Raw genomic sequence first — 25,022 nt, forward strand, 5'->3', positions numbered from 1 at the left:
ATCAGAGGTTGTGAAATAGGATTTGAGGCTTTTAGCCTGCCTTGGTAAAAGGGAAGCTAAAGCCCCATTACGAGCTGCGGATGACAACTTTATAGGGCTGTAGAAATAAAAACGTTTCTAGCGTCTGCGGGGTAAAGGAGTGGCTTTGTTTACAACACAATTCATGTTTATGATTACAGTTTTTAATCCTGTGCCGGGAAGTGCTGTAATGGCAGAGCTTTGGAAACGTGCTCAAATACATCACGAGGAACAGTGAGAGGCATTTTCATAGGTCTATTGAATGGGACTTGCCTGCACCTGTTTTGTCCTCACCTGTTGCACACTGAGCATGCTCAGATTTAAGAACACAACAGCAACAACTATGTACTTGATCATGTCTCAACACCCTATAGTCAGTCTACACCTGTCTCTTTAGTGGGCTAACTGTTAAACGCAGCTGCTGTTAAGGGGAAAATGCGGCCACTGGTTTTGGTAAAGTTATATGAACAATATGACAAAGCTGGCAAAAAAAAGTCCATGTTGTTTACATAGAATGAAAATTCTGCTAAGACTATTTTCAGTTTCAGGATGAGCTCAGAGAGCCCATCTCTATGTATGACTTTTATTCTTAAAATCACTGGAAACACACTCGGAACATGTTTTATTTCTTGAGAAACCATCCTTTAATCCGAGACAGAGTGTGGAATAAAATAAAAGAAATAAAATGGAAAAAGAAATGAGATGAAAATAAGATTAAATACAAAATAAAAGAAGTAAAAAAAATAAAGTACAACGATAAAACAGGACGTGGTTCCATTGTGAGGTGTTAGCTGTCAGTCCCTGCGCACAGCACACACACACACACACACACACACACACACACACACACACACACACACACACACACACACACACACACACACACACACATTGGGACAGTTAACAGGCCGGTGTGCTCCACATGTACCTTGTGCACTTCCCCATTCTGTGCTCTGTGTCCTGTCCAAGGTATGACGTCGACCCGTCGCTCCAGCCAATCACTGCCAACTTTGAGGCTGATGCTGAAGGGAAAGTTGCTGGTAAGAGCCGCAGATTTTTTTCCCCACTCTCATTGACATTTCAACTCCACGACGGATCCAAAGGTAGATAGATCTTAATCTGGACCTATAAGTTTCTGTCACTGTGACGCGGAGGAGAGATCCGGGGAGGGAAGAAGCAACTTTATACGCACAGGATACGGCTCAGACGCGCCTGCTACCTTTCATTCGGTGAGTTTGGACGGACTATTTTAAAACGATTTCTTTTTTTTTATATTTAAAGACATGCTGGAAAATCCCGATACTCTGGAAAATCTAATTTTAGAGAATGTTTAAACAGCCCAAAAGTGCGCACATCTACACCGATCTCCCCAAACTTCAGACTGTGTAGAGAAAATTTAATGGAGAAACTTGAGATCGATTGATTGATTGATTGCATGCAGATTGATTGTAAGCCTGATGCATTGGCAAAGTTACGTACAATTATTAGTTAAACGCTTGCATGTTGCTCTGTGTAGACTACAGGAGGTGTACACCCACACACACGGTTGAACACGGCGAGCTGACTTCGTTTTTGTTGTCATCTATCACGCACACATACAGTGTGTAATTAGCGATCTTCACCGAGGAATTAAGCGCACGTCACTCCTTAAAAAGCGCCTATTATTGTGAGCTTTACACCGGGGGGGAATTAAAGGCTTCGACCTGTACAGTAAATTGAATCTTTATGGGATTTACTCAGCTGTACTCTATCCATCAGCGCTATAGAAATGCTGCTGTCCATCAGCGGAATATTTCAGCCAAACAGGCGCTCCTTCATCGCGCTGCAATCCACCTGTGATTTTTGGAGAGGCGACTTAATATTATTTATTTTTTGGGGCTAAAATTTCGAGTTAAAGATTTAAAAAAAAAAAAATAAAAAAAAAAAGTTTAGATTGCAAAACTGCAAAAAATTAATGTGTCACATAATTTCAAGCACAACTAAGCATGCAGGAAAATGACGTGCGCCCTGAGGGTTAACACATTGATTCTGGTCTATAAAAAGGATCTGGGCCTTTTTAGATGTGTGCGTCATTTTTAAATATATATATTCTCAAGTGCCACCTCTAATGAGATGAGCTTCCATTTTATTTTTTTAAATTTCCCTCGTAAAAGATAAAGATACAATCTGATTTCCAAACTTTGGGGGCCAGACTTTTGGATGTCTCTTGTATGTTTGGGTCCAGTGTTTCTTTCTGTCACGCTTACCGAGCAGCGCTGTGACACCATTAGCCCCCGTGTTTATCCCAGCCTTCAGCCTTTTGCCAGGAGAGGGCTTCTGTGGACTGTAGCTACACCTTCTGTAGGCTACACAAGAAATACTTGATCTTCTTCATGTCCTCCCTCAAACTTCCAAAGATCTGTGCACTATGGAAGTTGAATTAGTTCAATTTAATTGCATGAATGTATTTATCCATCAGCATTTATCCATCCTTCCCAGGAGACGGAGGATAGTGCAGCCTAATTCAATTGCAAATACAGAATTTAAATTCATTTAAGGCACGTAGACCTTCATTTTGATGGAACATTTTTAAAAAGCCAATCTAAAGTAGATAATTTGTGCTTGTGATGCTTTCTGCAAACATTTCCTCCTTGTACTCCTGAGAAAGCTACAATGATTTCCCCACGCCGTGATGGAGTTAGGTTTCCTTATACTTATGTGCTGAGAAATAAGTCGACATTAACACATCCTCTGTTCCGGGACGCGCTCCATGTGCAGCACGCATTAGAAAATAGCAGATTAATGAAATATCCGAGCACAAGTCAAACAAGCATGTGATTGTTTAATTATTGTTGATGGAAACAGAATTACACGTTGTAAAAGTGCAAATAATTTATGCAAATAAACCAGCGATTTCCTCACGAATCTCTTGATAAATGTGACAATCCGAGGCTGTTTGATGAATGACAGGTCATCCCAACAAGAATGCAGCCCACAAACTCAAGTCGACATTTAAACATTGTGATTACAAAATAAACAACACCAGTTAATAATAATAATAATAATAATAATTGTAGGTTAATTTAAAATTTATTTTAAAATGTACTCATTTATTTTTTTATATTATATTATACCTCAAATGTTTATATTATTGGAAAGAAGACTGTAAAAAAAATACCAGCTAATAATTAATAATTATCCTTATCATCAACATAAAAAATAGAAGAATAGAATATAAATAGAAGAAATAATAATAATTGATAATAATAAGAAGAATACAATGCAAGACTATTATAATATTGGATTTCTTTTATATTTCAATAGTGCATAAAACGGGTGCATTAATGTGAGGCCAGTGGTCAGTTGAGATAGAGATGGGATATGTGGGAGGTAATAACAGCATTTATAACGTGCATGCAGCCCGTCCTGAAACTAAATATAACAATCTTGAATAAGAAACGTATGTCTTCCTATAAAAAAGATATATATCAATTCTCCAATTTCCCTTTTTAAAATGGGCATGAAACCGAATGAATTCCGCACAGCCACCTTTTATTTACTGAATGCAATCTTGTGACAATATTGTAACATTTTCTAATAGACCTCCCCAGATGTCCTGATACATAAAAGGTGAGTAAACTATGACCTCCAGTGGGGGATAATCACAAAGGCAAACAGCTATCAATAAAACCATCAAATACAAAGATTGAACCGGGGTTTGCAGAAAAACAAAACTAATTGGAATATTTCCATCAGTTTTACTCATGATGAATTTATCTCATATAAACTTGTGTCAGCCTGTAAAGGGTAAACTGTAATCCCAAACAAGAGCTATCTAAATGAGGAGGGTTTACCCTGCACTACATCCCTTTCCCTGGCCAAAACAATGTCACTGTTTTTCACTGCAGCTCCCCCCCCTTCTGTTTTTTCTTTCTTTCTTTCTTTCTTTTTTTCTGTCTTTTTTCTTTTTTTTTTTGTATTTAAAAGTTTCTAGATGGGTACAAATACCACATTGCCTCAGGGGAAAATAGCGACCAGATTAGGCTTTCTTTTCAAGGCCTTTGGCATTAGTTGCTGCTAATCCGAATTGGGCTAATTGCTTTCCCAACATCAGCCTATCCCGTTCCTTTTTTGCAGACCTCCACAGTAATCCAGAGAGTACCTTATAAGACAGAAGAAATATGAAATATTTCTCCCAAAATGTTCTTGCTGATAAATCGTGAGGCCTGCTTGGCATGCGAGTGAAGGTTGTGAGAAAAAAACTGAAATCTCCTGAGAGTGGAGACAACGAATTAGCTCTTGGAGCGGATTTACAGCTTAACCAAAGAAATCAATAACCTACTGGAGGTATTGTTTCCAAAGAAAACTACTTGACACACTCATCGGGGAATCTGTCTTTCAGCGAGGGCAGGTTAGTGGTGTGAATTTTTGACAGCTGCAGTCTGTGACAAGTGAGTGGCAATAACATTTGCACTACAAAGGTAGGCTAAAATAACCACCAGAAATAAGTCTTTAAAATACAGGATTGGAGGCTGTTGGGATTTCCCTATCTTTTTTTTTTTTGTAATTTGCAAAACATTTTAATATTTTGATTAGACGAGGTGTCACATGATTATCCGCATCTTGTTGCACAATTGAGCTCAGCTTATGTGACAACATCAGAAGATTAAGTGCACAATTCTGCGGCTGGGGTTTGGTTGATGCCTCAACAGACCATCCTCACTGTGGCTGACCGGCATGAGAACGCATAGTTGGTAAACACTGGAGGAGTTCAGACTCCTCTTTGACCTAGCTCTATTGTACTTTTAAGTGTTACACACTGTCTCTAACTTTAATTCAGGCCCATGCACACTCTCTCAAATTGGCCAGAAAGTAATTCCCCTCCATTAACGTCTAGGAAACAGAAATAAAACAAAAGTTCATTCTGAATAATTGTTTGAAACTCCACCTTCATAGCGTGCAGTCATTTTTTTTATTTTACAGTAAATCATAATCAACACGAGGTTCCCCTCATAACACAAATTGGGTGGGGTGACAGGGGGTGCTGGCGGGGTGGGGAGTTTGTGGTCTAATGCATGTCTAATAGGGGGGTCCTTGACGTGAAAATGTTTGGGAACCCCCCCCCAACTCCCTCCCTTAGCTGATATAAGCTGCGGCCATTCACGGTAGGCCTATAGGCTGAGCCACCAGTCTAAGTGAGTAGAAACAATGCAGGAAGGAGAAACAGATGAATGTGCTCGTTTAGTTTACGGGTTGTTTGATGAAGGAGTATTGGCCAAAGTGTTGTTCCTCACCGCGGGACCCTCGGTGACAGTTTGAGCCGGTCCTCTCAGCTCATTATCTCGCCGGCCCACTGAGGGCCCCATTCAAGCCGGGCAGCTCCACACCGCCCCCCCCCTCCCCTCACCCTCACCCTCACCCTCCCTCTCCCTCTCCCTCCCTCTCCCTCTTCCTCTCAACCTCTCTCTCTCTCTCTCTGGCAGCGTCGTTTGTCTACTCATTGAACCCATAGTCAGGAATGCGATGGTTGTTAGGGAGCCCTCTTTCACCTCCGAAGTGTTTTATTGATGAGCTCTGACTTCTCCTACTTTTTCACATGTCAAAGAAAGTCAAGTGTAGGCCTCCATGACTTCATTTCATGGTCTCCCATGAAAAAAACAAAACAAAAAAACAATTTCTCTCCCCTCCCCCTGCTTATGCCTATCCCCTCTCCTCTCTCTCTCTCTCTCTCTCTCTCTCTCTCTCTCTCTCTCTCTCTCTCCCCCTCTCTTTGCCCTTTCATGCACCCCCTTTTCTGCTTTAGTTTGGCTTCCACATCCATACAACCCCTCATTCTCTCCCCTTCGGTTCTCCTCCTTTTGGAGTAAGCGACGGGGCTCCCTCAGTGCTGAGACTGGTGCTGCCCACAGCTCCGGGTGTATGCTCAAACACGGGCGCAGAGGGGTTGCTTTTGGGTGCGCTGAGGTGTGCGTTAATAGCCAGTCATTCAACCAGCGCAGTTTGGGGAAGCGTGTGGCCATGGCTACATAGTCATTTGCTTTACTTTATTTACGCGTGCTATTTGCTGTCAGGTCGCAGGAGTGACGTCGCCTTGCCTCGCAAATGTGTCCATAAAAAGCGCTGGAGCTTGCCTAAAGGCTGCGCTCTTTCACGTATGGCGTTCTTTACTGACAGGAGGGGGGTAAGGGCCATGGGAAGGTGATACCCAAAAGAATCAACAAAAGCACGTGGTGGGCATTTTTCTGATTGTTTTTTTTTAGTGAGGGAGGGTCGTGCCATTTTCAAATGCAGATTTTCAACGTAAATATTCTCCCATTTGGTGCTTTTTATCAAATAAACCCCCAACTTTTTCCAAACTCAGCTGCAGCTACTTTCCACGCAGCATCAGATGTCTCTTCTTAAAGATGTTTAATTTGTTTATTTTGGAACAATATGGAGCTAATTCATGTGTAAAGCTCATTTAAATCCTTTAAATTCATAAAGAGAAAAAGCTATTTGAACATATTGTGTTTTGTGAAAATGATCATCTGTCAGTGATGATCTCCGCCTGCAGGTCTACATTTGACACGTGGATGCAGAACCACAAACAAACAAACAAACAAACAAACAACAAAAGTGACATTTTTGCAACATGTTCCCAAACTTTTCAGCATAACGGGCGCAATTACGTTTCTATAACGTTAATCGCAAATGGAGAGCGTCGGCTGCTTCGTGAAAAGGCTGCAGCTCTTTGTGATTTTCATTTTCTGTTATGAGCTCCCACATTCACGTGCGCGCTGCTCCACTGCTAGTTTCCCCGTCCCCCCTTGCGGCACTAGTTAGCCTCAGGTTGGAGCTGAGCATGCCTGAGATTCCCTGCGCGGACCCAATTCAGCCTGGAAGAATAGAGCTTTCCGTCCAATGGGCAATTCCGAGGCAGTTGCTTTGCAATAGGGCAATATTCAGCAAGTGAGCGCAGGGTATTTGCATGCGTGGGCTGATTAGTGGGTTGGGAAGACGAGACTCCCCCCCCCCCCCTCTCTCTCTCTCTGTCTCTCTCTCTGTCTCTCGCTGTGGCTCGGCCCCGTTTCCCGCTTTGGCTGTGGTGCAGGGGGAAGTGTTTATATGGGGGATGATGACAGAGGTCGGGTCGCGCTAATGGGCCAGTGAAGAGCGGCGGAGGGAGGCGAAGCGAGGAGAGGCGAGGCGCGCACAGCAGACCAGGAACACATACATTAATACACTTGTTCCATCACCAATCAGCATAGGTGTGTTCATTCTCTTGCCCCCACCTCCTTCTACCACTACCACCACTACTCTCCCTCCCTCCCCTCCCTCCCTCCCCCTCTCGCTCTCTTTTCTCTTCCCCACTCTCTCTCTTTCCGACTCTCTCATTCGCTCTCTCACACGCCAGCGCACATCCTCGCCAAACTCCGTGCGTCCTGACATCTGAGTTCACTGTCAATCTCTGTCCACTTCGCAGGGATATCCCCTCCGTCTCCGCCGAAGACCACTGGAAACTAATTTTTCCTCTTCTAAACTTCCCGAGAGAGACTGATCCTGGTCGGCTTTTTTTTTTCTCTTTCTGTGGTGTGGAGAACTAGGCTGTAGCCTGTAGTTTGCCAAGGACTTTGACAACGACGCAGGATGCCCCAAAAAGGTGAGATCTTGACTAAAAGTTTGTCTGTGCTGTTAAATTACTGAATTATTATTCTAATGTGTTGTTATTATTGTGTATTATTCTATTATTAATGTTATTATTATATATTATTGTTATTATTATTATTATTATTGTTATTATTATTATTATTATTATAGGTCATTTATTGTCGGCTGTAGGTTGAGGTTCAGTGGTGAGGTTGTGGGTGTTTTCTCGTTTGGACTGTGCAGCCTGTCTTCTGACTGGACTCCCTCAAAAGTGCGAACAGCCTTTAGCGTCTCTTCTGTCTGTTTTATCTGCTCGATTTTGTTGCTGTGTTTAGGCCTACGGATAGCTTACCGCTTATTTATGACAGTAAAGAGTAAAAAGTCACGTTGGGCCAGGACAGTGATCATCGTGGAGAATGGGGCGCAATGACCCGTTGAGGAAAGGTGTCAGATTGATTCATGCAGGCGAGTCACCCAAGCGCCTTCTCAAAAAAAAAAAAAAAAAAAAAGAAGCTCCATGGAAGCACTTGGGGAGGAGGCCCGTTTTTCTTTTTATCGTGTTTGTGTGTCAGAGAAAATACAACTTTCCCCCTTTTTTTCTAAGCTGCCCTTAATGACAGCGACTTAAACTTCTTTTCCTTTTTAGCAGTTGTAGTATTTTAAAATAGTCAGACATATATGTTGACAGGCCTGTCAGCCTATTCATAGCAAATAATGTTACAAATGACTTTAATGATTTCATAAAACAGAAAATATGCACACAAACAGCTGCTGCTTTTGAACTATTGTGTCAAAACTATTAGGCGAATTAATAAAATAAAATAGATGCAATGCTTTATTGTAATTGTGTATTTTCTTTTGTAATTGTTAAAATAAATCCGGAATAATTCATTGTAAAAAATGGAATACAATTAAAACAGACTGGTAGCAAAACCTCACCGGGCCTATGGTTTATTATGTTAATATCCACTAAAATTGTTGATCCTCTGAGTTTAGATTAAAGTTGCTGGCTACATGCATGCTACCAACCAATTCACTAAATGCATTCTGCAATATGCAACACATTTTTTAAAATAACCCTTGTGTAGGCTATATATTATATATTCTCTGTTAGGTTGCAACTTGCACCGGGGCCATTGTGGTCCAGGCCTACATGGACTCCTTCTGCATATGAATGTTGAGAGCGCAGGATCCAGCGGTCAGAATAAGCATGTTGAATTAAAGACATTGTTGTTATGGATTACTAAAGGAAAAGAAATGCAGATTAGATCGTAGTTAACCTCAGGAACAACAACGTTTGAGCTTTCGACCTTAAATAAATGATTAACCACTTGGAACTTGCGAGGCTAAAAGCTACTGACTGCAGTGCATTTCCAGGCTGACCAGGGTGTTTTTATTTATAATTATTTATATTATACTTTAACATCATGACATTAGACCAATACTAATAATAATATCCGAATTAGGCAGTGGTTGTTTTGGTAATTTTATGTTATGCTAAACGGCTATCTCAGGCTATGTGGCCAGTGTGATGGAATCTGAATTTGATTAATGCCCATTTGTTAAACATGAAAGAAAGCTACACTCTAAATGCAATGGCGGCCTGCGCGTCTCACAAACCAGCCTCGGACTAAACACAGCCTGTTAGACGACGTTATTAGGCCATTTTGCTCTGCACACAACACAACTTTGCATGGAGGGAGAAAACTTCAGACTTCTCCCTCCCTGGCCCCCTTTTTATCTGTCCCCTCCAGTCAATAGCTTCTTTAATGCATTTGTCTTTTCCAATTGAGCGCCCTACTGCGCTGTTGTGTCTTTCAACCCGCTTTACAACCCGCACCAGCAGCACAAAATAACCACCAAATATTTAGAACAAGAAATTACTTTTTAAATTTTTTTTTCTATAAAAGCAGGACAAACAAAACCCCACATTCACCAGTAGCGGCACCGGGGTCACGGTCGTGTGTGTGTGTGTGTGTGTGTGTGTGTGTGTGTGTGTGTGTGTGTGTGTGTGTGTGTGTGTAGAGAGAGAGAGAGAGAGAGAGAGAGAGAGAGTGTGTGTGTGTGTGTGTGTGTGTATGAATGGTCCCGGAGGGGGTGGATGCATGCCTCCGGCTCTTTGTATTAATCTGAACTTGTTGGTGTGTTTAGTGGGGAAGCTGTGTGTTTCTGGTCGCGGAGGCCGAGTTTTCGCCCCGGGTTTGAGGTATACGGAGGCAGAAAAGGGGGTGCATTGTTGGAGTCCAGCAGGCTTTGTACACCAGCTTTGTACCCCCTCCTGGTCTGGACTTTTGCAGAGCAGTGAGGCGAGGTAGACAACGTGTGTCACTGTACAATTTCCACGATAGAGGAGGGATATCGAGTAAAAAAAATAAAAAAAAACTTGCTGAGACGATGAGGACTGATTGCTTTATGTGAACAAAAAAGAAAGAAAGAAAAAAAGAGACAAAACAGCAGGACCAAAAAGCCACGAAAAGAAATGGTGTTGTGAAAGAGTTACAGGCCCAGTATCACTACAAGGCTGTTTGTTTGAATTTATTTTGACAGGGCCTAACAGAGATGTTCAAATAATCTTGTCCCGCGTCAATTTTGATGTATTTACCAGGCAGCGACATTGAGGTTAAATGTAAATGTAGGGCACAAATGAAGATACAGTAGTTTTAAAGTGCACCAGTATAGCTGTGGCTGTGCTAATGTGTTGTTTTGCTTTGTCCTATAGGGAGACATTAAGTAGTGAAAACGGCAGATGATTGACTAAATTGTTATAGAGTGGACAGTCAACTCTGTTTCCAGGCAAGTTTAATTAAAATACATACATACACTGAGGATGTGAAATTCATTATGCTTCAATAATGTTTAAGCACAAAGATCCGCAAATATTCTAATCGAACGATGAGATCAGAAACTTTTATTTTAATATTTAAAATAAAATTGTTGCAAGCAATTTGACAGTATATATATATATTTATATATACATATTTAAAAAAAAGATGTGTACACGCCATGTTTATGATGTGATGTTGACCAGCTTTGTTTTTTCCTTGTGACGCTTAGAATACCACAACCAAGCCACGTGGGAGTCTGGCGTAGCCTCAATGATGCAGAACAGTAAGTTGATTTTTATGTATATATATATTTTTGTTTTTGAAACATTTCTATTACAACCGGGAGTTTTTAATGTGGTTGCATGGATGCAACACCCACTGACATTATGCACTGGTTGTTATAGCGCAATAACTTTAAAAAACACTTTAAAGGAGGGGAAGAAAAAAAAAGAAAAAAACAGAAATGTATGTGCAGACACAAATTTGCATGACTTTGAGGTGCAGGGGAGAAATATTCTCAGTTATTTGATGGCCGTTTTATTGCTGTTAATTTATATATTTATATTTTTTTTGCAATGATAGGTGGACAAGTTATTATTGAACAAGTTAATCACACGTCGTCCTGCTCCAGAGAGAGAGAGAGAGAGAGAGAGAGAGAGAGAGAGGGAGAGAGGGAGAGAGAGACAGAGAGCGAGGGAGAATAGAGGGGGTTGGGTTGAGAGGGAGATTTTTGTTTCTGCTTGAGTTGGTATTAAATAATTGCACAGCCGTCTGCATTAGCGTTAGAGCTGGCTGCCAGGCTGCATACAAGATTAGCTGCGTAGAGAAGAGCCCTGCATGAAACATGAGGAATAGCAATAATGTCTTATGTAGATTAGTCCATATTCTTCACGGACAGACTGCATGAACTAGAAAGAAAATGCTCATATTATAACCGCAGGCCTCACTGTAACCATATTGTCGTGGGTGCCAATCAAAAAAACACGGTAGATGAAGTTGCTTATAGGCCTCTGTGTTTAAAGTGGCCCCTGAGTTGAATATTTTGTTTTTATACCTGGTGTGTGTGTGTGTGTGTGTTTAAAACAAAAAAGGATAAACATGAAACATTTTCTCTCTTGCTGCTGGACAAGAGGTGTATGACATCTGTGATGAAGGTGTGTGGAATAATTTTATTATATTATTCTCCATATACCTCGATGACGTGTCTGTGCTGTAACCTGTGCGCATTTAGTTCAAATATGTTTGAATCCAATGTTGGTTCCACGTGACGAGCTGGGTGTTTTTTGTGTGTGTGATTCAGAAGAAAAAAGCACGCAGAAAAAGTGACCCCGTGATGAAAACAATGCAAAAAATACTTTCACAAACTGGTGGCAGCAGACTTTTATTTAATAGGCCGCAGCGCTGTGATTTGTCGCTTGTCCATTATAGAGATGATGGGGGCCTTATCAAAGCTGTGTACAATACCCAGTGCTCCTGCTTTGCTGCGGATTGATGATAATGGGATGCTCCCCTGGCTTGGCGTGTGATGTCTGGTGCGAATTGCCGAGGAGATATCATTGGGCCCGGCCCTTTGGGTTGTCTAAAGGTCGCGACGGCCTCGGTGGCTTTTGTGCTAATAACTCCTGGGTGTATATGGTGGGGAGCGTCCAAATTGACACCATATGTTTTCCTATTAGTCGACTTGCAATAGAATACAAGGCGCATAATCAGCGCCAGCGGGCGAGATCGACTCTGGGCACTTGAGGGAATTGTGCCATGATTAAGACTTAACCTTAGGAGAGTTTTGATTTTTATGTGATGTCCTTATCTGACGGTTTTATCGATCCGGAGGATTTATGTGATGGTTATAAATCAGAGGTGATGGAGCGGCCTTTGGAGAACCCGCAGAGCAGGGCTGCTTAATGCGGGCAGGCCAATTTCAGCGTAAGAAGTCTATTAATTCCACTTAATCCTGGAATTACCAAAGAGCAGGAGGGATGATAATGGGTTTACTATCAATCAGATCCACGCTGGAAGATTATTACACATGGCGGCCAAAAGGGGATATGTTACCCAGTTAAACAGGTTTATTTTCACTCATCTATACAAAAAGGCCCCATTTGATAATTTATATAAAAAAAGTGTGCAGTTTAAAGCAGGGTACTGTGACATATTTCAGTGCAAAGACGCCTACCGATTGCGCACAACAGGACTGCAGTGGCTGTGAGCATTTGTTGTCAAATACAAACAAGAGGGGGGAAAAAAAACTGCATGTCACTTTTAATATGTTAAGAATCCAGGCGCGCCCTCGTTTGTGTGACCGCGCGTAGCCCCTGGCCACCTTAAAACGAAGTCTCCCTCGGAGGGTAAACGAGTAGCGTCCAATTTTGTCTGAGTGATATCCAAATGCAGACAGAAAGGGTCGTTTTATCATGCTACTATTTGTCGTGACGATGCGATTTTCAAAAGCAGAGCGGTGTCATAAAGTGACATGCCTGCCACAAGTGCTCCAACTGATCTTTTCAATTAGCCTCCCATGCATGATCCGAGGCGACTTCCGCCTATTTCCAGAAATTAAGCTCAAACTTGACGTGCAGCTAGCTTTATTTTAAAGACAAATGTCAGGCAGGCTCATCATATTTTCCCCCTCTTCTATATTTGGAGCTTATTTATTGCTAAGGAGCCTCTGCTCCCGGAGTCAATGTACCGGGCGGCAGCGCAGGGGAAGGGAGCGGAGAAACAGAGAGCAGCTCAGGCACTCCGGGGAGTCAGCTCTCCCATTTGGCTTCAGGTTTGCGGGCTTATTCTGTGCTTTAGAGAGATGCTATAGAACAATTTAAGGATTATTTAGCTAAAAAAGCAATTTTTTTTTTTTTTTAGACAATAGCCAATCATAAAATGTGTTGTTTTAAGAGCTGGTGTCCTGTGTGGTGCCTGTCTTACTGGCGCGTAATTATTGTGTTTTGAAGGACTATCGTTGTCGATTTTAACGTCACTTTCCAAAAAAGCGACGCCTTTTGAATGGAAGCTAATTGAACACATTATTTCAGCTATAGTGTTTTCTGTGATTGTCGCTGCTGCTGGTTGTTATTTTGAGGCTAGTTCATGAGTAAGGTGCTGGTTGTTGGGGATGCGCAGCTGTACATGAGGGGATGGATAACGGTGCGAATGTTTTATTACCGAACTTTCCCGGTTTGATAAAAGGTTGGTTGAGTTTCCTCGGGGCAAAAGACCGACTGATGTGTTCAGTTATTATTTGAAAAAAAACCCATATTGAGATCTTTTTGGTTCAGTTTATGTGAAGCTGTTGTCGTTTAATCCATGTTCTGCATGTGTTACTGAATAACTGCGCAATGTTTGGAATGTAACTGAGCGGTGTAACAACTTCTTCAAACTATTGTTTTATCAGTGCATTTCGATTTAAAACACTTTTTTTACAAGCACATGACAGTTAATTTATTTATTTTCAAGTGTAATAAACCTTCTGTACTTTATGTTTCATATTTAACTCGGTTATCCTGAGCGCTTCTTCCATTTTCCTCACCATTCAATGACAATCATTTGCTTTATCACATATGTTTTAATTGGAGTTATAATACCGTGTGATGACTGCGATGCTTTTGTCTCCATGTAGGTCACAGTGGCGTAAACCAGCTTGGTGGTGTGTTTGTTAATGGTAGACCGCTGCCGGATTCCACCAGGCAGAAAATAGTTGAACTTGCTCACAGTGGTGCTCGACCCTGCGACATCTCCAGGATACTGCAGGTGACAACCACACTCCTTTTTAAACAGAAAACAGGTTTATACAGACTTTGTTTTCAGTGGATACAAACTGCTTTTTAAAGATAATAGAATTAAGAAAATAAAAGACGACATAACGGTATGCTGTTACCACTGCATCCATGTTTCCTGTAGTTTAAATGTTGCATTTTATGATTGTTTCTGAGTCAGTAAATTATTTTTTACTAGTTACATCATTCCGTTTACTGGAAATGTAATACGGCTGACAAAAAGGACAATAATCTGCCTGCTCTTATAAAGAACAGATCTATTGTAAGAAGTGCCTAATATACCATTCAAGGCATATTTTTTGTGTTTATAGACCCATGATGAAGTCCAAGTGCTGGACAGTGAAAAGGTGATAATTATTTGACGCCATCTTAGAAATTCCGTTATTAGTCGTAAATAATGTATGTGAATTGTGTCTTTTGTTTTCTATCCAGGTATCCAACGGCTGTGTGAGCAAGATCCTGGGCAGATATTATGAAACTGGCTCCATAAGACCGAGAGCAATAGGCGGCAGCAAGCCCAGGGTCGCCACTCCAGAGGTGGTCGCGAAAATCGCGCAGTACAAGCGGGAGTGTCCGTCTATCTTTGCGTGGGAGATCCGTGACAGACTTCTGTCGGAGGGGATCTGCACCAACGACAATATACCCAGTGTAAGTGTACTGACTGTAAGTTATGTGCATGATTTAATTTGCCATATGAAATGACTTTTTTTTCTCATGCAGTGGAGGAAAAGGAGATGGGCAACCAACCATTCAGTCTTATTAAATACACTGCGTTTCAAAGTGTGGGAGGGGGGCACGCATTACTGCATATGTGATCACCCAAAAATACAGTCAATTAGAGGGAGCGCAATGTCCATGTGTGCGCATTGCAGGGACATCTTCCTGTACACATTTATTTAGACTATAAGGTGTGTGTGTGTGTGTGTGTGTGTGTGTGTGTGTGTGTGTGTGTGTGGTGTGTGGTGTGTGGTGTGTGTGTGCCAACTTTGTGCCCGATACGGCGCTCCATCTGATCCTAATCTTTACTTTCATCATATGTAATTTGTCATTCAGGTGTCATCGATAAACAGAGTCCTCCGCAACCTGGCTAGTGAAAAGCAACAGATGGGCGCAGATGGCATGTATGACAAGCTGAGAATGCTCAACGGTCAGACAGGAACTTGGGGGACCCGGCCCGGCTGGTACCCCGGAACATCAGTGCCAGGGCAGCCCAACCAAGGTGAGCCTCATTATCACACAGTGGCAATAAAGACACCTTGACGCACGCACGGCTGTAACGTTGTATCGAAGAAGGACACAACCAGGCGGGTCTCGGTCTGCTTTGGCTTCTAAGGCTGGGCGACAAAAAAAAAAAAAAAATGATTTGCCTTACATATAGTCTGTTAGGTGCATTACTGTGAACTCCACAGAGGTCACCATAAATTGTCCTGTTTGCATTTGAATAGTTTTACAGCTCACTATTCCAGTGCTCTTGTAAGAAAGGCTCATAGGACAGGAGGTTTGCAGGAAGGTATTGTATTGACATGCTTTGATGCCCTGAACAAGACCCCCAATTAAGACTAGTCGATTAGAGGAAGCCATGGGCCATGCATGCAGTCTGAATGCCTCCACTGTCCCAGACATGGATGTGCGTGACAGCGGCTTGTCCTTTCAGCAGAGGTGTCCATCCAACAGCCTGCATTTTCCTTCCCTCCTGATGGGGAGGCAGAGCCGGGGAGCTGTGCGCGGGGATATTAGTACAAAGGAATGTTTTCCTTCACACGCAATGATTGGTTATGGGAACGGTCCGCACTACGTGTAATTGCTCATTAGAGAGGGCTTTGTCTCTCATTATGGCAACATGCAGGAGTGTGGAGATGGGAAGGCTGCTGTGGAAATATTCCACTTCAGAAGGTTGCTCTTTGTCGGCCTGCTGCAGGCCAAATACTGAGCAGATCTCAGGTATCATTTCTCTCATAAGAAATGCCACCGTTTTGGTTTCGTTTAACGTTTGCTTTGCTTCCTAAGTATCCATTCATTGGACAAGTATTAGTGCGAAGCATTGTGTCTGATTTATATGCGCCAGACAGGGGGAAACGCAAGTGCTGGAATTCAGTCAAGTAGCAAATAATAATTTGCATTTGTTTGATGACCATTTGGACACGTGGGGCTGTTATCAACAAGCAGCAAAGCGGAAACGATCATATTAAAAGCTAAAATGATTAACTTAATTTTGGAATATTAATAACTTATTGTTTTTATTATAAATTATGTGTAATAATGTTACATGATATATAACCACCTTTTGTTTATTTTTTCAATTTTATTTTGGTAGGTACTTTAATTTGGACGTTGGTACAGTCTATCATAAAACATCAGATTATTATTGATTCATGATAAAGATCATATTTAATAATTGCTGTTACATAGGATTATATTTATTATGATATGAATTCGTATAAGACAAGAAATAATAATAATAATAATAATAATAATAATAATGAGGATAATAGGTTATAATTAGTTCTTTGTTTATTGTGTTTCTAATTCAAGTATTTAAGTAAAGGAGTTGTCTCAAGGGAACGAAAATATGTTTTCCATCCGACAGCCGAGTAAGCAGATATAATAGCTACATGGAGAGTGACAGGGCCCCAAAAGAAGACAACTCTATCCAAAGAGGAACGAATAAAACTCCTCACCGATTTTGTCTTTTATCTCTTTCTCATTCTCGCTCGCTGGCTATATGGCTCTAAATCCCGTCTATAGGATTTAGTCTCTCACTTTCTCTTTCAGTTCTAAGCGGTTTCTCAAGAGTGTTTTGATCCGGTCTCAGCAGCTGAAAGGTGCCGCAATTGGTTCGGTATCTCTTTTTTTGCTGCTTTTCCGCCTCACTGGCTGAGACATCGTGATACTAAAGAATGAGTTTATTTCCCAGCGCTTTTATAAAGAAAACAAATCCCATCCTAGCGTCAGTGGGTCTGGCAGACGGATAATAGCTGCACATTCACTCCTTTTTATGGATTATCCAGAGTGAAGAAACAAATAGCGTGGATACAAACTATTGGCCTAGAAGAATACTTTTGTCTATTTTGCAGCAGGGGAAATTGTCAAGAAACATGTTCGTCAGGTTTCCTCCAGTGAACCAAGACTTTTCTATTTAGACACACTAAATATGTTTTCAGGCCTGCACACAGGCATGCGAACTAATGCAGCACTTCACTTCACACTTTAACTTCAGTTTGACTAAATTAAAGTTTGCACACTCACATTCGTGGGTGTGCGTGCACTCGTTTGCCCTTTTTAGGGTGCACGGTAGCCTCGTTCACACATAGCCATGTAGGCCATCCTGCACCTGTTCTATCCCTTTTTGCAACAACCTCTTGCCCTTGAGCAAGGCACCCCCCCTCACTAAAACTATGCCAATCCGGTTACAAACATAAACTAAATCTGCATACAAAAAGCTGAAATGCCGATTCATGAGTCCAACCCCTCCACACAGTCACCAGTGAGATATTACATGAAACCACCCTCTATCAACGCAACCCCCTGCTTAATTTCGCATTAACTTCTCGGTGTGATAATGATGTCCAACAACAAGACAGACATTAGTCGATAAGCCTCGCCCTGCAACTGAAGGGGCAGTGAATAGATTGGCCTTATTTTGGTTGTTCAGGGGGTTGCATGCTCTCTCCTCACTCATTTGTTTCCAATTGAAGACAGAAATCCTGACTGGCGGGTAGCTGGCCGGGGGACGTGATTAATGATGGTAGTGGATAAGGGTTAACACACTGGACTCAAAGCTCTGTTGACTGGGATCCTCGTGCGCACAATGCCAAAGTACTATAGCCTTGTGCGCCTCCAGAGAGAGAGGATCCTTTTGTCATGTCCTCCAATAGCCCCCCTCCCATATATTACACCCACCGAGGGCTCACTGCTCGTCCCTGGCTGTGTCCATAGTTTAATGGTTTCCCTTACTCCTGAAGGCATTGTATCATTCTGAAAAGCGTCTTCTCCTATTCAAAAGTTGGTGGTCACCTCAATGGCTATACCAACGCCCATATGGGAACGACCATTGAGGCATTGCTCTGCCCTAAAAAAAAAAAAAAAGAAGGGGGCTAGAGAGTTTGGGGTTTTAATACATTTCATAGGCTCTGAAAGGAGGGCTCGCCACATCTTGTCACATTTCTCTTAACCTTTTGAGAACACACGCCATTGTTGGGAAGCGATAAGTACGGCGGAGCCTTTTCCCTCGACAGCATGTTTTTCCCACAATATTTTATAAACAGTTTAACTGTGAAGCCTTTATTTTCTTTTATTTTTCATATTGTCTCTTTTCATGCAGTCTCTAATCCGGAAACATAAATAAGTTAATAAAGAAATTGCAATCATTCCTCTGATTTTGAATTAAATCAACCATGATAGGGGCTTTAATTAATGATGTTGCACAGCGGTCTGTACAATTAGCTGTAGGCAGATACAACACCAGACCCGAGAATTAATTATTCAATTAGCTTAATTGAATGTATATTTTCATTATATATATATATATATTTTTGCAGACGGCTGCCAACCACAAGACGGTGCAGGAGAAAACACAAACTCCATCAGCTCGAACGGAGAGGATTCAGAGGAGACACAGATGAGACTGCAGCTCAAGAGGAAACTACAGAGAAATCGCACGTCCTTCACACAGGAGCAAATTGAAGCTCTGGAAAAAGGTCCAGTAGACTTTATATCCGTCATATTGAATTTGTTTCTTTTACAAAATGATGTTATTGTAATTGTTGTTAATTAAAATACACACCGTCCACATGATCGAATGTGAATCTAACAGAAAATAAACTAAATAAGTAATTCTATTAAACAAATGACAGACCTAAAAGTCATGGCACCTGGCTCTATATGTATTGGATTAACTGGATTAAGGGCCTTTGACACACACTTATTTAACTGAAAGCCCTGCAAAAAATGTATCACCATCAACCTAATTTATTACTTATTTACTGACACTTTTTTATTTTATTTTTTTTGCACTACAGAATTTGAAAGAACTCACTATCCAGATGTTTTCGCACGGGAGAGACTAGCAGCGAAAATCGACCTGCCTGAAGCAAGAATACAAGTGAGTGACCAGAGCGGTGAAGAGTTTTTTTTTTAAATGACAAGGAACAAAATTGCTGTAAGAAAAAAAAAAAAAAAAAAAAAAAAAAAAACTAAGAAGGAGCTTCTGTTTGCAGGTATGGTTCTCAAATAGAAGAGCAAAGTGGAGGCGAGAGGAAAAGCTGCGGAACCAGCGCCGGCAGGCCAACAACTCCTCTAGTCACATTCCCATCAGCAGCAGCTTTAGCACCAGCGTCTACCAGGCCATCCCTCAGCCCACTACACCGGGTAGGTCCCACCACGGCTTTGGCAATACTCACAGCATACCCCCCACCCCCAACCCCCTTAGAATAATATTAAAATAAGATAATAAAGTAGCATTTGCCAGATATTGTGTTACACAAATGATGCGCAATCACACATTCGCTACACTAGTCATGCACATTGCATTGCCAAAATAGGTAACAACACGTCCAAACGAAGTCAGACAGAACCCATGTGACATATTAAATATTATTAATGTGACACAGCCTGCGGATTCATATAAAAGAGGCCTCGATGGCTGTGCGCTCTAGTTCACATGAAGAAGCACCGGTGGTTTCCTTTTTTGATGGATGATTGAGCAAAACTTCTCAGCTGACTATCTGCGTAATTACCGAATCAGGCAGGAGGGCACACCGACAGAGCCCAAGCTCACAAGTCAATCACCTGAGAACACACACTGTACAGTATCTGCCCGGGCCTATCAGCCTGTCAGGTAAAGGCGTCACCTCACGCACGCACTACTTAACGTTAACGAGACGACCTCTCACACCACGGGTGGGGGTGGAGGGGTGGAGGAAGACTGTGTGCCATTTCAGCGGCTTTTAACCACATTTTCATCTTCATTCCACAGTGTCTTTCACCTCGGGGTCAATGCTGGGTAGACCTGACTCTGCACTCACAAACACCTACAGTGCGCTGCCCCCCATGCCCAGCTTCACCATGGCAAACAATCTACCTATGCAAGTAAGTAAAGGACCATAATGCTCAGCAGTCAGTAATGTTTAAAGATATACTTTCTTTTTTTGTTTAAATGTAGCTTAATAGTTTATGATGATTGATTTGATTGTAAGAGTGGAATCAAACACACCATGAGTAATTTAAGAAACAAATTTAACCAACCAAACAAAAAAAAAAAGTTTAAGTAAAGGATAGCTTTCTCAGGGAACTAAAATGATAAATAAAATTAAATCAGGACACTTCTGCCTTTGAGAGCTTACAGTATGACAGACTACATGGTTGGCTAAGCTAATGTAACATTCTCTCCCCATCTATAGCCCAGCCAGACCTCCTCTTATTCCTGCATGCTGCCTACCAGTCCGCCTGTGAACGGGCGGAGCTACGACACATACACGCCCCCTCATATGCAGGCACATATGAACAGCCAATCAATGACCACTTCTGGTACCACCTCAACAGGTAGGCAGAAAGTTCATTGTTTTACCAACATGCTTGGGAATTAATCCTAACAAAACAGTGCACTCTTTTGAAACATCTGCCACCTTTGCTGTAACTTTGGGGGTACTACCATAGCCATCGTTGATTCATAATCTGTTGCTTCAACTTTACTTTTTCCTTTCTTCCGCCTATTTGGGAAACTTCCTGGTTTTTAAACTGTGTGCCGATCAATATCTTTACATCCCATATCATTTTCCTTTCTGCTGTTGCATGAACGACGCTCATTTTCATCGCTGCTCTATACGCCATCATGTCAATCCCACTACTTCAGCCCATAGTTTAGTTCCACCCCATTAGGATGCTGTTACTGAGAGCCATATATACCGGTTATAGTCATGAAGAGTTAATCATGCATAACCACATTTCCTCTGTGCTAAATTGCTAATTAATTTGATTCATTTGCTGTTGTACTCTCTCTGTTTAAATGCCATTGCCAAAGCCTCAATTTATCGAGCTTGTGAGCCTTTTACTGTGCAACCATGTGCAGAGCATTGTGACTCACTTGCAGCCCCACTGCTCGCCTACCTATTGCAGGCGTTTAAAGCACAATGTTCTGTCCTATAAGGCTAACCAGTGTTAGCTGTCAAACTAACTGTGCATGGTGCATCCACTCATCTAATTTAGCATGTTGACTTCTGGGGCTTTTGCTTTTCTTTCTTTTTCCCCCTTTTTTTTTTTACTGATGTCTTTCTCTTCTTGTCTCTGCAGGACTCATCTCTCCTGGAGTGTCTGTCCCTGTCCAAGTCCCAGGGAGCGAGCCTGACATGTCTCAGTACTGGTCAAGACTACAGTAGAGAGAAGAGCTACTTCACCCTGTAACCACCCACTCCACCATCGCCCTCCGGCAGTGCTCCTCACACATAACACGGCACAGGAGAGTAGAGAAGGCGAGAGAGGGTTGAGAAGAGGCAAAGGACAGGAGAGGAGGAGAGAAAGAGAGAGACTCTGGGAGAGCCTTGGGACGTCTGGGCTTTGTTTTTTCCAGTGGGACTGTGTGCTGTTCTGTAGCTCTAGGCACATTCAAACGAGGACTTGGAAGAGAGAACAACAATGGAAAGACCGAAAAAAATGGACCTCTGTAAAGTGCCCGGTGTTAAATTTTTATGGAACAAAAACTTATCTGTTTTTTTTTCTATTTCCAACTTCAGTCATTGTTTCCTTTTTTTCTCTGGTGTGTTAGTAAATGGCCATTTGTATGTTAATATGAAAAACCAAGATCAAGTACTGATAGATGGACTGCTAGAAAACCATGTTGGTCTTGCGTTTGTTGATGAGAGAGGAGAACCTGAGAGATTCTGCCATGACTATCTTTTAATCTGCTTATATCGAGACTTTCTACCAGCCTTTGCATGGTCTCTGGACGCTGTTGCATATCATTAAAGACGAAAAGCTGGAGGGGAGACTCTTACTGTGTCGAAAAAAAAAACTATTTATTGGTCTTATTTCTTACGAATGGATATTTAGCAGAGGAAACTCAAACTCGATCCACCCACTGAGGCTGTGGTCTTGACTCCTCTGACGTGGGCCTGCACTTGCTGGCTTATTAAACACGGATCACTATCAACAGCTCAAAGTGTGCAAAGACGGTGCGACATGCAACACAACTTGGACCTCTTGCTTCGGTGGTTGGATTGACTCTAGATTACCACGAAGAACATTATATGTGGAAAACAGGTGTAAAAGAAAACCTGTAGTCTGTAAATGGTAGACTGCGTCTTCGATATAATCCAGTTTGTTTATGTCAAAATGTAAAGTACTTGTCTTCCCTAGAAATCTTCCAGAAAGATTTCTCCAATAAAAGTTGATTTCATTTATATCCCCGAGAATATTCTATAAATGTTCCATGCATCATAAAATACATTTCTTTAGGGTCAGGTACAATTTGTCTCTTAGGTATAGTTGTATTATAGTGTCCTATGGTCAAAAAAATTGTGCAACTAGAAATATTTAATTCCTATAATTATGATTAAACATTGCTTGACAGAGTTTTAAACTTCAGTGTTTGGCAGTTGTTTACAAGTACATATCAGATTTAATCATTGTTGATTGTAAAACAGACCAAAGCCTTTGTATTTCATCTAGTACACAGTGTTTTTTTAAAGATATTAGTCTTGTGTTGCAAAATTTTGTAAACACGTTCTGTTCGATTACATTGGCTTCGAGTTCGTAAGACTGCAGTCGAACCCCGCAGTCCTTATTTATAATTGAAGACCATGGGAGGGTTTTTCTAGCATCATCTGTCATGCTCTTTTGAGTTTTGCATTTTTATTTCAGTGTGTACGTAGGACATGGACACACACTGGGTTTACGTCTGAGCAATGCTTCTGAGATAAAACGTCTACACACTGTCTCTTAAATATTTCAATTTAATTTTATTTAAAATGGAGCTTTCTAAATGTATTTTGTGAAAACTATAAAACATTTTGTACAGTAAAATTGTGTCTTAAAGAAAGCCTTTTTGCCTGTTCAATGCTGTGTCTTATACGGTGTCAATCTTTACTGAGCAAGTAGACACTTTCAAAATGCTGATGTAATACATCATAGCTGCAAATTTCAACAAATCGAATGCTGACAAATGCCAGTACAAGGGGCTTGTAATACACACACAACACCTCCAATTCCCACCAAACAAAGGTGTCCACAATAACAAACCTCTCTTGATGTATAGGGCTGAACCAAGTCGACACAGACCACACAGCACTACACCACCACACAATGAGAAAGGTCAAGCAATTCACCATCACTGGCTCTTGTTGTAGCAGAGTTACGATGGTATGAAAAAAAAATATATACAGAACCAATGAGGAGGAGGGAGCAGAGAAGAGAGAGAGAGAGAGAGAGAGAAAAAAGTCATGGAATAAAGCAGTCAGGGCCTAGAGCGAGGCAAAGGAGCGATTGTGTGGCAGAGTGAGTTATTTTGCTTCACTTGCTGCCTCAGCAGGGGGGTTGTGTCTGTGTGTATGTGTGTGGATTTGAGGGGGGGTGTGTTAGAAAGAGAGAGAGAGCATCTAAAAGGAAAGGATGTCCTAGAGAGAGCGAGGTCAGGTAACATTCACACAGCATGTGACAGCACCAAATATCTTGATAAAATTGATTAATTGAATTTACACGTCTCACTCAATATTTAATAGTCCAATCAGATCTTTGAGGATTGCAGGTTAATCAGATTTTTTTTTTCTGGGGCTAATGCAATTTCTCTATTCATTTAATCCAGTTTATCACACAGACAGAGGAAATACTGTTTTGAGAGCATGGGGAGGGGAAAAGAGAACAGGTTAGGCGACTGCACCCGAGACAGAGGAGGAACATTAATAATTACAGAGGGAGAATGAAAGAGGGATTCAACATGCAAGAAAGACTGCAATTAGCGGAAGTCTAAATAATACACAGCTTCGGGATAAAAAGGTTTAAATGTTATTCTCGCTCTGAATAAAGTCAGGGAATATAAGTTTCTGTACAAAAGTTCCTGAGAACTTTGTAGTCTTTCATGTGTTTTTTAACAAGACACAACACTGACCTGGAAATCTGAATCTGTATCTCCACAGCAAGAACAGAAGCTCACACTCTCCTGTTTAGTGTCAGCAGTTCAATTCTGTGCTCTGTGTGTGCTGTAAGCAAACAGGAAGTAACATTTCACTTAATCACTGTAAATACAATAAATAATACAATAAATACAATGAATAATAATATAATAATAATAGTCTAGCTTTGTGTATTTTGTATTTGACAGGCAACCTCATTATCTAATCTGTAACACACCATGTTTGAAGATGGGTCTGTTTTATTAAACCAACACTGGTAGAAAGAGATATATCCAATGTGGTAAAAATGCATTTTCCTACATTGTGTTGCTTGAAACGTGGTGCAATGTGATGGCCATTCAATAGTAGAACCCACAAGCACCTCAGCTAAAACTACAGTAGGAAAACAACAGCTGCCAAAAGACACAATTATAAAAGCATATTCTCTATACTCAGTCACGTGGCTTTTTTTGCTAAAGGCTAAGTGAGGCTTTCAAAAAGTAGGTCCTCTAAAATGTGCCAACAGCATTCAGTCTCCATCTTATGAGTTACTGTCGCAGATTTCATCAAGATAAAATGCCATTTTATTATTATCAAAGTTATTTCACAAAAAAAATGAAAATGCAATACAGACATTTTCTTTTTCCTCCAGATTTAAATACTTCATGATATGTAATAAATAAAATAAAAATAACATGTTATCA

At 41.3% G+C, this 25,022-nt stretch overlaps 1 protein-coding gene across 9 annotated transcripts; it reads left to right on the forward strand.

The window, feature by feature from the left end:
- The first annotated feature begins 1,062 nt into the window (after positions 1–1,062).
- Positions 1,063–23,249, forward strand: pax6b (paired box 6b). Of its 9 annotated transcripts, XM_051380506.1 has the most exons (15): positions 1,069–1,247; positions 7,460–7,636; positions 10,343–10,416; positions 10,678–10,731; positions 11,579–11,602; positions 14,062–14,192; positions 14,530–14,565; positions 14,651–14,866; positions 15,272–15,437; positions 18,757–18,915; positions 19,237–19,319; positions 19,435–19,585; positions 20,193–20,305; positions 20,617–20,758; positions 21,506–23,249. In XM_051380506.1, exons 4-15 carry the CDS (start codon positions 10,719–10,721, stop codon positions 21,589–21,591), a joined length of 1,320 nt encoding a protein of 439 aa, XP_051236466.1. In that variant the 5' UTR covers positions 1,069–1,247; positions 7,460–7,636; positions 10,343–10,416; positions 10,678–10,718; the 3' UTR covers positions 21,592–23,249. The 9 variants fall into 9 exon arrangements, with proteins under 9 accessions (XP_051236469.1, XP_051236466.1, XP_051236460.1 ...); XM_051380500.1 differs by lacking the exon at positions 10,343–10,416; XM_051380508.1 differs by lacking the exon at positions 11,579–11,602 and having other exon boundaries at positions 1,070–1,247.
- Positions 23,250–25,022: the final 1,773 nt, after the last annotated feature.

Source organism: Dicentrarchus labrax, unplaced genomic scaffold (assembly GCF_905237075.1).
Source record: "Dicentrarchus labrax unplaced genomic scaffold, dlabrax2021, whole genome shotgun sequence".
In the NCBI taxonomy this organism is placed as follows: Eukaryota; Metazoa; Chordata; class Actinopteri; family Moronidae; genus Dicentrarchus; species Dicentrarchus labrax.